Source organism: Triticum aestivum, chromosome 4B (genome assembly GCF_018294505.1).
Source record: "Triticum aestivum cultivar Chinese Spring chromosome 4B, IWGSC CS RefSeq v2.1, whole genome shotgun sequence".
Lineage (NCBI taxonomy): Eukaryota > Viridiplantae > Streptophyta > Magnoliopsida > Poales > Poaceae > Triticum > Triticum aestivum.
In genome coordinates, this window is record NC_057804.1 from 581,865,918 (window position 1) to 581,880,188 (window position 14,271).

A 14,271-nucleotide genomic window follows, 5' to 3' on the forward strand; every position below is an offset into this window, starting at 1 on the left:
TGATCAAGTTTATCTATGAATAATATTTGAATCTTCTCTGAATTCTTTTATGTATGATTGAGTTATCTTTGCAAGTCTCTTCGAATTATCAGTTTGGTTTGGCCTACTAGTTTGATCTTTCTTGCCATGGGAGAAGTTCTTAGCTTTGGGTTCAATCTGGTGGTGTCCTTACCCAGTGACAGAAAGGGTTGCAAGGCACGTATTGTATTGTTGCCATCGAGGATAACAAGATGGGGTTTATATCATAATGCTTGAGTTTATCCCTCTACATCATGTCATCTTGCTTAATGCGTTACTCTGTTCTTATGAACTTAATACTCTAGATGCAGGCAGGAGTCGGTCGATGTGTGGAGTAATAGTAGTAGATGCAGGCACGAGTCGGTCTACTTGTCATGGATGTGATGCCTATATACATGATCATGCCTAGATAATCTCATAATTATTCGCTTTTCTATCAATTGCTCGACAGTAATTTGTTCAGCCACCGTAATACTTATGCTATCTTGAGAGAAGCCACTAGTGAAACCTATGGCCCCCGGGTCTATCTCTTATCATATTTGCTTCCAATCTACTTTTATTTGCATCTTTACTTTTTGCATCTATATTATAAAATACCAAAAATATATTTATCTTATCTTACTATCTTTATTAGATCTCACTTTCGCAAGTGGCTGTGAAGGGATTGACAACCCCTTTATTGCGTTGGTTGCGAGTTCTTTGTTTGTTTGTGTAGGTGCGTGGGACTTTTGAGGAGCCTCCTACTGGATTGATACTTGGTTCTCAAAAAATGAGGGAAATACTTACGCTACTCTGCTGCATCACCCTTTCCTCTTCAAGGAAAACCAACGCAAGCTCAAGACGTAGCACATGACAGCCAGTTTTCGGCTTTATCTACTAAGGTGTTTGACCGGACGAACCAGAAACACAATCGCAGTAGTTCTCCCTTTACTACCCTAGCCGAACAAGCAGAACGTAAGGTAGTAACCACAGGAGCCGGGCAACCCAACTATTGACCAAAGACATGATTCGGAGTTGATGCATACAATGCAATAATCGGGATGCCGAAGTATACTAAGAAAAGTGTTCGGACTTTTTTTTAAATATATGTGGCCGAATAGAGCCCATGGCATTTTAAGCCATACCGAAGTGTACATGTCAATCTGACGTGAAGAGGGAATACAGATTATGAAATAAACCAATATCGAATAGGAGTTGGTGAAAACCTGTTTCCTTTTCAATCCGATTGATATGTCAAAACGTGCCCTTACAGATAATGCCATAAGCATCATGGCTATTTTACATACCGAGAATTTGTAAACAAGGGAAAGCTGTATACAGGTCCTAAAGAAGAAAAGGTAATCTTGAAGATCCCTTGGACAACCTGCCGCACATTTGCGCCGCTTTCGCCTTGGTGAACATCCTTTGAGAGGAGCAATCGACGATCGTTTATACAAAAGGGGCCCGGAAAGAGCCCTTGCACGTCCATAGGATAGCTATGTTTTAATGCACCTATGGTATGGAAGAAAGAAGAAAAAAGATCAACGAAGAAAGGTTAAGGTCAAATAGGGTCAAGCCACACTATAGACCTTGTCCGCAGTGTGCCTCCGTCGTTGTCCAGGGTATTTTGAGTGTGTAATTATGCACGCGCGGTACATATGTCGCGGTTGTGTGGGGCGATCGACGGAGGCGAGACTGCTAGTACAACTCTGGACCCATAGAGCTGTCATTCTGCGGAGTAGGTCGGACTCGCTTAATGGTGTCCGGGGCCTTGAGGGCCAATGAGTTATCCGGCTTGATGAGGCCGTTCTGTACTTTGGCTGCATGGGCCGTGGTGTGCTCCTCAGTACGGAGAGAGCGCTCCATGTTGCCATTGACTGTAATAACGCCGCACAGTCCAGGCATTCTGAGCTTTAAGTAAGCATAATGCGAGACTGCATTGAAGCGGGCAAAGGCGATACGTCCGAGCAGTGCGTGATAACCACTACGGAAAGGGACGATGTTGAAGATCAAGTCTTTGCTTTGGAAGTTGTCTGGTGAACCGAAGACTACTTCCAATGTTAGTGAGCCTGTGCAGCGGGCCTTGACGTCGGGTATCACTCCTTTAAAGGTGGTGTTACTAGGCTTGATTCTTGACGGGTCAATGCCCATTTTACGGACAGTGTCTTGATAGATCAAGTTAAGACTGTTGTTGCCGTCCATAAGGACTCGAGTGAGATGGTATCCATCGATAATTGGATCGAGGACCAGAGCTGCCGAACCTCCATGACGGATACTGGCGGGGTGGTCCCTGCGATCGAAGGTGATCGGACAAGCCAACCACGGGTTGAATTTAGGGGCGACAGGCTCTACTGCATAGACGTCCCTTAGTGCGCGCTTGCGCTCCCTTTTGGGGATATGTGTGACATATATCATGTTCACTGTTTTCACCTCAAGGGGAAATTTCTTTTGTCCCCTGTATTCTGTGGGCGGGGCTCATCATCGTCCTCGCTTGGCGGCCCTTTCCCCTTGTGTTCGGTATTTAACTTACCGACCTGTTTGAAGACCCAACAATTTCTGTTCGAGTGATTGGCAGGCTTGTCGGGGGTGCCATGAATCTGGCAAGGCCGATCGAGTATTTTGTCCAAATTAGATGGACCATCTTTATTTCCTTTGAATGGCTTCTTCCGTTGACCGGATTTAGAGCCACTGAATCCAGCGTTAATCGTTGTGTCTTCAGTTTCTTCATTGTTGTTTCGACGCTTATGTTTGTTGCGTCGTGGCCCACCATTGCCGTCCCTGAGTTTGGAGGTGCCAGGGTCGCTGGTAATGTTGCTTCTATAGCCAACCAGCTGTCTTCTCCCGCGCAGAAGCGAGTCATGAGTGCGGTAAGAGCTGCTATAGACTTCGGTTTTTCCTGATCGAGGTGTCGGGAGAGCCATTCGTCGCGGACGCTGTGTTTAAAGGCCGCGAGGACTTCGGCGTCCAGACAGTCGATGATGTGGTTCTTTTTAATTAAGAACCTACTCCAGAGTTTGCAGGCTGACACTCCGGGTTGCTGGACTATATGACTAAGGTCGTCGGCATCCGGGAGCCGGACATAGGTACCTTGGAAGTTGTCCCGAAAAGCATCCTCCAAGTCTTCCCAGCTACCAATACAGTTCTCTGGTAGGCTGTTCAACCAGTACCGTGCCAGTCCTTTCAGCTTTAAGGGGAGGTAATTAATGGTGTGGAGATCATGGCCGCGAGCCATGTGAATATGAAGGAAATCCTCAATCCATACCGCGGGATCTGTCGTTCCATCATATGATTGGATGTTTACGGGTTTAAACCCTTTTGGAAATTGGTGCTGCATTACCTCATCTGTAAAGCACAAGGGGTGTGCGGCGCCTCTGTATCGGGCAACGTCACGACGGAGTTCGGATGACATCCGTGTTCGGTTTTCAGCCCGAGTTCAGTTATGCTTATCGCGCCAAGCTTGAAGGCCATCATCTCTCGTTGGAGCGCGTCCCCTTGATCCGTAGATTGATCTGGTCTGGCCGGCTCTATTGTCCAGGGCCTGATGTAAGTCATAGGTGTAGCCCGGAGCCTCTACCTCTTTGCCTCAACGGCGAGGTGGCACGGGCTGGTGTTCGGCGTAACCAGCCAATCTGTCATGCCCACGTGGTGGCCAGTCTGGTTCATCAGCATGATTATATCTTGACGGTATTGGCTCAAGGGCCTCGTTGTTGAATTGTGGCAGTAGCCGACGCTTCGGATAACTCTTTGTTGGGCGCTCGAGGCCGTATTCCTCGGCAGCAAGGACATGGGTCCATCTATCGTTGAGTGTATCCTGTTCGGCTTGAAGCTGTTGCCATTTCTTCTTTAGGCTCCTCGCAATTGCGATGAGCTGCCGCTTAAAGCGTTCTTGCTCGAGGGGTTCCTTTGGCATGATGAAGTCTTCGTTGCCGAGGCTGACTTCCTCCTCGGAGGCCGGTAAATAGTTATTGTCCTACGAATCCTCATTCTTGCCAAGTTCGTCTGGGTTGACTTGTCTGTCTTCCCAATCATCCTGCTCTACGGTAGGCTGGATGGGGTGGTCAGAGTCTTCGGCATTCTCCGGAGTGTCATTGTCTCCGATGCTGGTATTACTTTCTTTTTCCCGCCGCGATCGTGAACGGCGCCGCTGACGTCGACACTTCGGTGGTACCTCGACGGGCTTGTCGTCGATCGGATCCTGATTGCCATCGTTGTCCTCTTTGGGTGTATCCACCATGTACACGTCGTATGTAGAAGTGGCAGTACAACGTCCGGTGATAGGCGGGTTTTGGCCTCGTTCTGCTCCGGCATCGTCGTCCATACCGTCGATGTCTTCAGAGGTGTAATCGAGCATGTCGGTTAATTCCTCGATAGTGGCTACCAAGTGGGTGGTGGGTGGGACGTAAAATTCCCCGCACTCAGCCCCTAGTTCGGGTTGTGCGTAATTCAGAGGTGATACCTCCATGATGGCGAGAGATCGCATTAAGTCCAAGGCCTCGCTTAGGAGTGAAGGCCGGACGGGGAACTGAGGTCCTGCGGAGCTAGGCATGGTACATGACACATGGCCGTGCTCAATGGACGCGGACCTTGAGAGTTCGGAGTTAGCATCAAGAGGCGGATTTGGCTCTTCGATGACAGGAAGAGTCCTGCTTAACTCCAAGCTTGTCGGAGACGCAGCAGCCTCAGGGTCTCCAGCAAAGAGCTCCGTAACAGGAGAGAGTCCGGTTGGTTTCAGACTCCCATCTCCGGATGAGGTGGCCTGCTCTGGATCTATGGCCACGGCAGGGATGATAGTTGGTCTTTCAGCGGTGCCCGATGACGGATCCGATGGGTTTCCTTCTTGGAGATGAGGAATAGTGGTCGAGGTCGTGAACCCTTCAAAGATCAAGTCTCCTCGGATATCAACGACGTAATTCAGGCTCCCGAATCTGATTTGATGACTAGGGGCGTAGCTGTCGATCTGTTCAAGGCGACCAATTTGAATTGGCCTGAAGAGCGAAGCCGCTGAATACAAAAATTTGACTGGGGACGAAGATCTCCCGGGAAACAACATCGTTGTTTATGATCGAACGAGCCATCGAGCCTTCTGCCGACGATACAGTGGAACTCTCGATGAAAGCACCAATGTCGGTGTCAAAACCGGCCGATCTCGGTAAGGGGTCTCGAACTGTGCGTCTGAGGATCGAAGGTAACAGGAGACAAAGGGGGACACGATGTTTACCCAGGTTTGGGCCCTCTTAATGGAGGTAAAACCCTACTTCCTGCTTGATTAACTTTGATGAGTATAGGGGGTTAGAAGAGTTGGTCTACCATGAGATCGTAATGGCTAAACCCTAGATGTCTAGCCTATATGAATTCTGATAGCCTCTATGGACTAAACCCTTCGGTTTATATAGACACCGGAGGGGCCTAGGGTTGTACAGAGTCGGTTTACAGAGGAAGGAAACTATACATCCAGACGCCAAACTTGCCATCCACGCAAAAGGAGAGTCCTATCCGGACACGGGGGAAGGCCTTCTATCTTGTATCTTGACGGCCCATCTGTCTCGCTCTCGCCCATATCACACAGCCCGGTCACCCGAGGACCCCATAATCCAGGACTCCCTCACCTCCCAAGCTCCGCGTCGACGCTGGAGCAGACGTCGTCGCAATGTCGAAACCCGAGGACACACGTCCACCACGAGGATGCCGCCGCCACACCATCCTTGTTTGAGCAGTCTGGATTTCAAAACCATCCCCAATGATAGGACCAATCGTCTCATTAGAGTAGGATCTGAAGAAATTTTATTCAGCACCGCCATCGCCACCGCCAAAGCCAAGACAATGAACAACCTAAAAAACTAAGCTACTTTGGCCTAAAACTATCCACACGCGTGGATTCGGCAACCCTCCTCACCGCCGACGATCGAAGTAGTCGACAGAGGGGAGCCGTCGGAGAACTACGGCGGAGCGCGAGTACCTGGCGGCGGAAAGCTAGATCGCTTTTCCTGTCTTTGGGAGGAAGATCACATGATTCTAATTTTAAAACCACGGAATGTCCTAAGATTAACAAAATCATATTTAAGATGTATTATACACCTGTATCTCCATGTTTTTTTCAACGAACATGCATAAATGAAAGTATGTATTTTCAATAGACGCAAAATCTCTTCTTGAAAAGAAAGATCACAGAATCTGTCAAGAATTTCCTTTTTTTTTGTATGTACCATATTTATATAGACAAATTGCCCTTAATCAATTGACGGCCATGATTAAATTATCCTCGTACCCCCCTCTTAAAATTTCTCATCCTAGTGAGTTGATTCGCTCAAAGAAATGTTATATATTCACTACGCCTTTTCAGCACAGTTTGCTACATGACACATAAGTGTATAAAATGCAATATAGGTAGTTCATACCAAGCTGTAGATTTGCTTCAGAAACAATTCAGGCACACATGAATACAAGACGGTTTATCTTATCGACAATCCAGACTATAAAACCATGCTGAGTTACTCTTCAAGTCTGAAGTACAAGCAGGGATTACAAACTATATTGCCACTTTATTTAGTCGATCATTCAGACGAGGAAAAGCATGTCGAATGCTGTTCCAGGTCCAAAGTACAAGCAGACATTACATACTATATGACCACTCTTTATTTGGTCGATCATTCAGACTAGAAAAGGGACGCTCAATTTTTTTGTCCGAAGTATAAGCAGACATTAGTGAAGCTACATACCCCCCTTCTCCCAGTACCAGCCATCTCATTATCTCAAGGTGCCTTGCAGGGCAACTTCGACATCATATTCGCGGCTTTCTGCAGATGTGAAAGAAAAAAGGAATAAAATGCTTAGAACGATCTGTCAAATTCAGAGCCAGGAGCATGGTAACCTTATGGGCTAAACATAGGACAACTGCTTGAATTTGTGTAACTATGTCTCTTCATTCAGCAGTTATCTATAACTAAGATTCGCTGATAGTCATACAATGGGACAAAATGTACTAGGAACTAGGAACTGGTAGCACTTGAAGCAATTAAATAATCCTTCTGAGACAGGCAGGCCCTTGGCACTCAGGGGTCATGGAAATCTTATCTTTGGTAAATTTGTAAATTTTAGCAATTTCAAGCTGGACTCAGGGTGTTTTAACTTAGCTTCTCTCTACACTACAATGGCCCTCAGATTAGGTTGAATCTTGGCTTCGAAATAGCACTTATTTCAGTATATGCATGAAAATGGGTTATCAGGAACAGAGAATAGGATGAGAACGCCTGAAGAAATTACAAACCTGTTCAGTGTGAGGCAGATACTTCCCATCAAATGTGAGCACCACACGGTCTTTTCCATCAGCCCCTTTAACTTTGTCGACGGTACAGTAGAAGTCTATAGCTGACATGCTGCAATTGAAAGTGATAAGATAACAAGTGAATTTCTCAAGGACTGTTATTTGTCATTTCATTGATTATGCAATTAAGTTTCCAGAAATGAACATCATATTTGGATTTAGAATTGTACACATGTGAGACAGTTTGGAAAGTATATTGATGTTCTAGAAACAAAAGCAAAATCTTGAAAGAATCCAAATCATCTGAAATTCCGCACTTGTTAAGTTTCAGGTAAAGTTACTAATGCACACGCAAAATAAATCGAACAAGCAATGATTTGTCTAATATCAAATATTAACCAGAAAATAATGTAAAACTCAAATTTAAATAGGTGAATCTTCTTACATTCCATCACCAAAGTCCTCATTGATGATTGCCTTGATGCTCTCTCCAAAATGCATGATAGCTTCATTCAGTCTGTGTTCAACCATGAAACAGCCAGTGAGGAAAAGTCCTTATGGAGTAGTAAGTAGCATTGCGGCAATTTCCCTTCCGGCATGCCCCAATCCAGCCACAATCTCTTTCCCATTTGACGCCAACAAGTTGTTATCTTGCTTTATCATATCGTGGGCTAAAGTTGTACTGAAAAAAAACAGCAGTGGCAAGAGTGGCACCTGTATATGGCGGGCTCGTGGACCATTTCAGGGTTGTACGAGCGGAAGGGCGGCTGCATCATGAGTTCCACGAGCTCTTCGGTGAGCGCCGGGATGGCCGCCCGCAGCGCGGCCGCCGTGTCGGGCTTGAGCTGCGCCTGGCGGCGCAGCAGCTGCGCGACGTACACGTTGGTGAGCCCCGTCTCGGCCCCGATGTCGGAGAAGCTCTTGCCGGACTTGGCCTTGGCCGCCATCAGCTTCTGCACCGCCGCCGCTCTCGCGCCGCCGTCCTCCATGGCCGCCTGCGTCGCCCGGGATGTGCTCGACGGAATGGCGAGGTTGGGAAGCGTAGGAGTGGGAGTGCAAAGGACGAAGGAAGGGAGTGATGGGAGTGAACTGGCCCCGGTTGCGCCGGCTTATATGGCCGCCCGGATATGCCATCGGGCATGGCCGCATGGGGTGCCGCACCAGCACCACGGCGGCTAAGCGACGGGGAAAGTGTCGGCAGTGAGTGGCGGCACGCGGCGGCTATGCGACGGGGAAAGCACACGGCGGGGGTCCTGCTACAGTCACCGGCACGCGGCGGCTAAGCGATGGGATGTTTTGGCACTGGGCCGGCGAATAAGTGTTTCATTGGCCCGGTCCAGCTGAGTTCTCTATGGGCCGGTGCGGTCCACTCTGGGCCTTTATCTTGCCCTACCCCGTCACTCTCTCGCCCTGGCTGTGGCTGGGACTGGAGCACTCATCTCCGCGGCGCCGTGCGGCGTTCTCCGTTCCTCTCCGGCCCCTCCAGCCTCCGTCACCTCTCGCCGCCGATCAGCAGCGCATTAGCTTGGGACCTCGACCCAACCCTCCTCCGGGTGACCTCATACCATCGTTTTAACCCTCTCCGGGTCTTTTCCGTCGGCACCGCACGCCATGCGCGCCGCTTGTTCGCGCAAATGCCTGGCCGAGCTGCTCGGCCGCCTTGGCCAGGTCCAGGCGCAGGGCCAACCGCGCTGCCCCTCCCAGCTATCTCCCGCGCGCTCCATGACGCGCGGCCGGAGCGTGAACGAGCGGAGCAAGAAGAAGCGGGTGAACGACCTCGAGGTGGTCATCGAGCGCTGCAAGGTGGTCTCCAAGGTGCTCGCCGTGGTGGACGCGCTCAAGATGGAGGAGGAGCACGTCACCCCTCTCAAGCGCCTCGAGATCCTGCGCCCGCAGCTCGGGCTCGCCAAGCCGCACAAGGTAGCCCACTTCGTGCACAGCTCGCCGCAGCTCTTCGAGGTCTGCCGTGACAGCCGCGGCGTCATGTGGGCCGGCCTCTCTCCGCAGGCTGAGGCGCTCGTTGAGGAGGAGGCGCGCCTGCTGGAGGAGCACTCCCCCACGGCTGCGGAGTACGTGACCAGGCTGCTCATGATGTCGGTGCAACGGCGCCTGCCCGTTGACAAGATCGCGCATTTCCGGCGTGACATGGGGCTTCCTCATGATTTCCGGGCATGGTGGGTGCACTTGTTCCCTGAGCTCTTCAGGTTGGTCACACTGGAGGATGGTGACTACTTGGAGCTTGTTTCCTGGAACCCAAACTGGGCGGTCACTGAGCATGAGAAGAATATGGCAGCATTGGCCGGTAACACCAATGCCATTTCCAATGCTAGTACACCAGGAGAGCTCTCACTTCCATTCCAGATGAAGTTCCCACCAGATTTTAAAAGTTACTACAAATTTAGAGGAAAAGCTCATCACTATGTGAAAACCGGCAATACCGAGCAGTTTCAGAAGACAACCTACCTGTCCCCTTATGCAGAGGCAAAAGGTTTGACGCCTGGATCTCATGAGTTTGACAAGAGGGCAGTCGCGGTGATGCATGAGATACTGAGCTTCATGTTGGAGAAGAGGCTGGTAACTGACCACCTGACGCATTTCCGTCGTGAGTTTGTTATGCCACAGAAGCTGATGAGGTTGCTACTGAAGCATTATGGTATCTTCTATGTGTCTGAGAGGGGGAAGCGGCTGAGCGTGTTCTTGACAGAGGCATATGATGGGACAGAGTTGATAAAAAAGGCTCCGCTGGTAAGGTGGAGAGAGAAGGTTCTTCGACTTACTGGTTACAGAGGAAAAAACAAGAATATTGGAAAAGTTCATGAGTCGTCTGATTCTGAGCACATTTTGTTCGATGCGAGCTCATCAACATGTGACAGTGGTAGCAGTGATGACGATGATGCTGATACTATATTGCATGTCGAAAGTGAAGATTCAGATGATTTCTTGGATGATGGCACTCTTACAGATGATGGTGAGATGGATGACGCTGGGGTGGGTTTTTTCTAGTGAGAAACATGTTGAGATGGTTTTAGGAGATGCAAGTGATTATGCAGAGTCAGTGAAATCCAGTTAGTAGCCTACTAGCCTAACATAATGAACATTAAGCTCATAAGCGAGCAGGAAGGTTTCATATGTGAGCTTGTTTAGGTTTTCCTTGGCTGATGTTGATGATATTGTGGTCAATGATCCAAACATGGCTGGATATCCTGGAAAGTCAACGCTGCAGGATCTCATAACATATACCCCCTGTCTTGGATCAACCATGGTGATGCTGTTGTTTACTACCTGATGTCGAAGGTGGACTTTGAATACCGGTAAGCATGGATGATTGGCATTGATATGAAAACAAAGACTCTGCAAGGGAGTGGCCTTGCTTTCCACCGATAAATCCCTCAATTCCAGTCCTGCCTACCATGCATGTTCACTCTCTGGATATCTGGACAAGACTTCAAGTAATTCTATTGGGGGTTACTCTTTACAACGCCGGTGCTCGTAGGAGTGCCTGCTCTTAGTCCTTTAGTTGACTGTTTTTTCAGTTCATGTATCAGTATTGACGTATTTGGGCTGGAATATTTTGTTCTGCACCGTTTGTGGTCGTTCATCTACTAGCGGTGGAACCTGAGTAGGAACCATGTGTTTTAATGCACATTTGCATGTATGATAATTTGATCTCAACCAGACTTGCCATAACAGACGTAAGGTCAGCCATATCCTATTGCTGTAAAACTGCCTGCATCCAGTGATAATTCCGTGCTCATTAGTGTAGTTTTTCACTTTTACTGGTTGGCAGACACTAATGCTAAGTCTTCAGTCGCACTTGTATTTCTTATTTTTCTACATTTCAACTTTATCCACGTTTGCAAAATATTCGCATACAGTTCTTTTCTGCTACAGCTGAGCATAATACTTTGCTTACTTTCCCCTCTGCAAAAAAGGGCAACTCGTTGTGCCCTTATACCTCCTACAATCTACAGAAGGGGCATTTGTTAATGTCCTTTGTTAATTGCAATTCTAATTGTTGGTATGGTACATAGGTATCTCTTATGTGTCTCAGACAAGGCAAACCCCTAAGCGTGTTCTTGACGGAGGCATATTATGGGACATACTTGATTAGAAAAAAGGCGTTGTTATTGCGGTGGAAGGAGAAGGTCTTTAACTTACTGGTTATAAAGGACATAGGAAGAATAGTACAAAATGTTATGGATCGGCTGGTTGAGCAGGACTATTTGTTTGGTGCTTGTGGATTGTGGTGGACTGGTGATGATGATGATGCTATACTGAATCTCAAAAGTGATAAGCCAGATGATGTCTTGGATGAGGGCACTCTTTCGGAGGATGCTGAGATGTATAAGTGTTATAGCGGGTTTTAGCGGTTACACAGAGTGAGTTAGTGAAATCCGGTTAGTAACCCAATATAAAGAACAATTTTCTGTTTTAGTCCTGGACATCAAGCCCTTAAGTGATTCTGACAATTATTTCGAAATTAGGGCTATGGTTGGTTTCTATCTTGATGCTTAGGTGTACATATTATATTCACCTTGCTCATTACTTGGAGACTTGGTGTCTGACATGCTGTCCCAAGCTTGAATACAGACTGGATATTTCAGGCTTGCATTGATTATTTCTTATGCTGATCTACTTGTTCTGCTTTTTTCTTCGAAAAAGACCATTGTGGTGAATATTCCTCAGCACATCGTGTACTGAAGATATGACATTATCCAAGCAATCTACTGTGAAGCGAGCCCTGTCCTTTTCTGACTTCAGCAATCCAGGGATGGATTCAAAATTCTGGTATGTACTAAATATTTCTGTGTCAAGTAAGCAATTCTTAAACAATGTCTTCACGCATCAGCAGTAAGAACATGTTAATTCAGTTTGCAAAATGAAATCTTCAATGACATTGTGATTTGCTTACACTACAATTGTATTGAGCAACAAGGCTATAGCAAATGGCACAGAAAAAATCTATATAGGGGGCAATAAAAGTTGAGACCACATTCTCGTGTACATGCATCTTCTCCTCATTTTGGGTGTTGAAACAACTTAACAGTTGATGTCAAGATCTTCCTCTTGAGCCAATAGTTCTAGTCAGTGTTGAGCTTGAGCTCAAATGTTCATTGGCGAATCCCAACTGTAGACTGAAACTCCATGTGTAATCTTTCTAAGCCTCATTATATGTAATCCATGTTGTTGTGGCTATGGTTTTGCCAGAGTTTATATGTTTTGTTAAGTGCACCCTGCCTTGTTGGTAAGCAACAGCCTGTAATATTAGGTGTATTTCATGAGTTGTTTGGTCCCCTTGATTTGTTTCTGTTCTTCTGTTAGTTGATCTCTTGCACTGTACATTGTACTCCACTGTCCATCCCGTTACTGCGAGAAAGTCGTAAATAGAAGGGGAAATACATCACCTATCAAAATTAGTTTTGCACTGCCTGTGTACAGTTTCAGCAATTCGGCTAAACCATGGTCATCTTTTGCGAGTTGTGATATGCCGTCTCACACCGGCCAGCAAATCCTTCTCGATGCCAGACATGCCATGCTACTGTTTTGGCCATCTCCGGCCCAAGCATGCTGGTTATCCTATATGTGGCATGCATGTAGCTGAAAGGAATCTACTTACCTACCTATATGTGTCAAGATTAAGCAACAAAACAACAAACAACAACAACAACAAATTAACAAATGATATCAAGAACTTTATCTTGATCCAATACTTGTAGCCATTCCTGAGCCTGAGCTCAAATGCTCATGACGAAAGTGTAGACTCCAGCTCCTTGAGAAACCTTTGTAAGCCCGATTATTTCTATGCTGTTGGTGCTACAGCTTTGCCAGAGTTGATGTGTTGTATCAAGTACACACTGCCTTGGTTGTCAGCAACAGCCTGTAAAACTATTAGCCGTATATTTCAGGAGTTATTTGGTCCCCTCAGTTTGCTTTGTTCTGCTATCGAGCAAGTCGTAAGTTCTACACTATACATGGTATCGACCTTTTTGTTTTCCTTTTCTTGTTAGAAAGAGTACATGGCACACATATTGTTAACAGCTTCAGCAATTTGGCTAAAGTGTGGGTACCTTTGAGTCATGGTATCGACTGGCATGTTCCGTTTCGTCTTTCCTCTATGATGATATGCCATCTCTCTCTCTCACACACACGCCATGCTGCTACTGTATTGGCCATCTCCTGCCCAAGCATGCTCGTTAATAAGTTAGCGAAGGTAGTACTGTTTTTGCCTCTAAAAAAGGGGGTACTGTTTTGTGCTGGATGTAGCTGAAAAGAACCCACTTACCTACCTATACATGTGTCAAAATTAAGCAACACAAGTACCGCCATTTCTCATGCTAGCCTCAAGATGGAAAGAAGAACAGCTGTAGCGTGTACATACAGATCCAACTGATTCTTGCTGATAATTTACACATCATTGGTGCCATTGATAAGCACCTATATCCCTGACAGAGTGTGTTGCCTTTGATTATCTTTTTTGTCAGGGAAAAATATCACCGGCCGGAAGTATAGTGCATGGAATTATTCATTCATCCACCGCCACCACCACTGGCTCTGGCTCTGTGTTGCTCCGAGAAAACATGCTCACATGGCGATCAGAGGGCCGGCTTAATGCGAGCACATGGGCCTAGTACGTGCACGGCCGGCCTCCCCCGGCACGAATTTATTTCCTGGATGGGTGCAACCATGAATGTTCTTACCGCACTGCACAACGCGGATCTGCCCATCCAACCGGCCACACCAGACGCGTATTGGGATGGCGCCATGGCAACGGCGGTACCGCGGTCGGTTCATCGCATCGCGTGAGACGTTCATACGGGTTGATTATGGGCCTCACGCCACCTCACCAGTTGAGGATCGTTCCATCATTTTCTCCATGGTTTCTTGTTGGAAGTTGGAAGTGGCTGCAGCCTCCTGCTGGAGTGCGGGGCACTTGCCGGAAAACGGCATTTGCAAATTGCAGCAATAGGAGGAGTGTCTGCGTCCGAAAATACCCAAACCGTTCGTGCTAATCC

The 14,271-nt window shown here is 47.4% G+C and overlaps 2 protein-coding genes across 2 annotated transcripts; one reads left to right on the forward strand and one right to left on the reverse strand.

Moving 5' to 3' along the window:
- Positions 1-6,430: 6,430 nt before the first annotated feature.
- LOC123093398 (cyanate hydratase) lies at positions 6,431-8,442 on the reverse strand. Its single transcript, XM_044515355.1, has 4 exons — positions 7,973-8,442; positions 7,704-7,775; positions 7,262-7,370; positions 6,431-6,791 (listed from the first exon to the last, which is right to left on the reverse strand). Exons 1-4 carry the CDS (start codon positions 8,245-8,247, stop codon positions 6,747-6,749), a joined length of 501 nt encoding a protein of 166 aa, XP_044371290.1. The 5' UTR covers positions 8,248-8,442; the 3' UTR covers positions 6,431-6,746.
- Positions 8,443-8,653: 211 nt separating this feature from the next.
- LOC123093396 (protein WHAT'S THIS FACTOR 1, chloroplastic) lies at positions 8,654-10,963 on the forward strand. The gene has a single exon (XM_044515354.1). It carries the CDS (start codon positions 8,870-8,872, stop codon positions 10,259-10,261), a length of 1,392 nt encoding a protein of 463 aa, XP_044371289.1. The 5' UTR covers positions 8,654-8,869; the 3' UTR covers positions 10,262-10,963.
- Positions 10,964-14,271: the final 3,308 nt, after the last annotated feature.

Coding starts and splice junctions, on each gene's coding strand:
- LOC123093396 (XM_044515354.1), top strand. CDS start 8,870: ATGCGCGCCGCTTGTTCGCGCAAATGCCTGGCCGAGCTGCTCGGCCGC.
- LOC123093398 (XM_044515355.1), bottom strand. CDS start 8,247: ATGGAGGACGGCGGCGCGAGAGCGGCGGCGGTGCAGAAGCTGATGGCG. Junction 7,776..7,972: donor CACGAGCCCGCCATATACAG/GTGCCACTCTTG, acceptor GGTTGAACACAG/ACTGAATGAAGCTATCATGC. Junction 6,792..7,261: donor ATCTGCCTCACACTGAACAG/GTTTGTAATTTC, acceptor TCACATCTGCAG/AAAGCCGCGAATATGATGTC.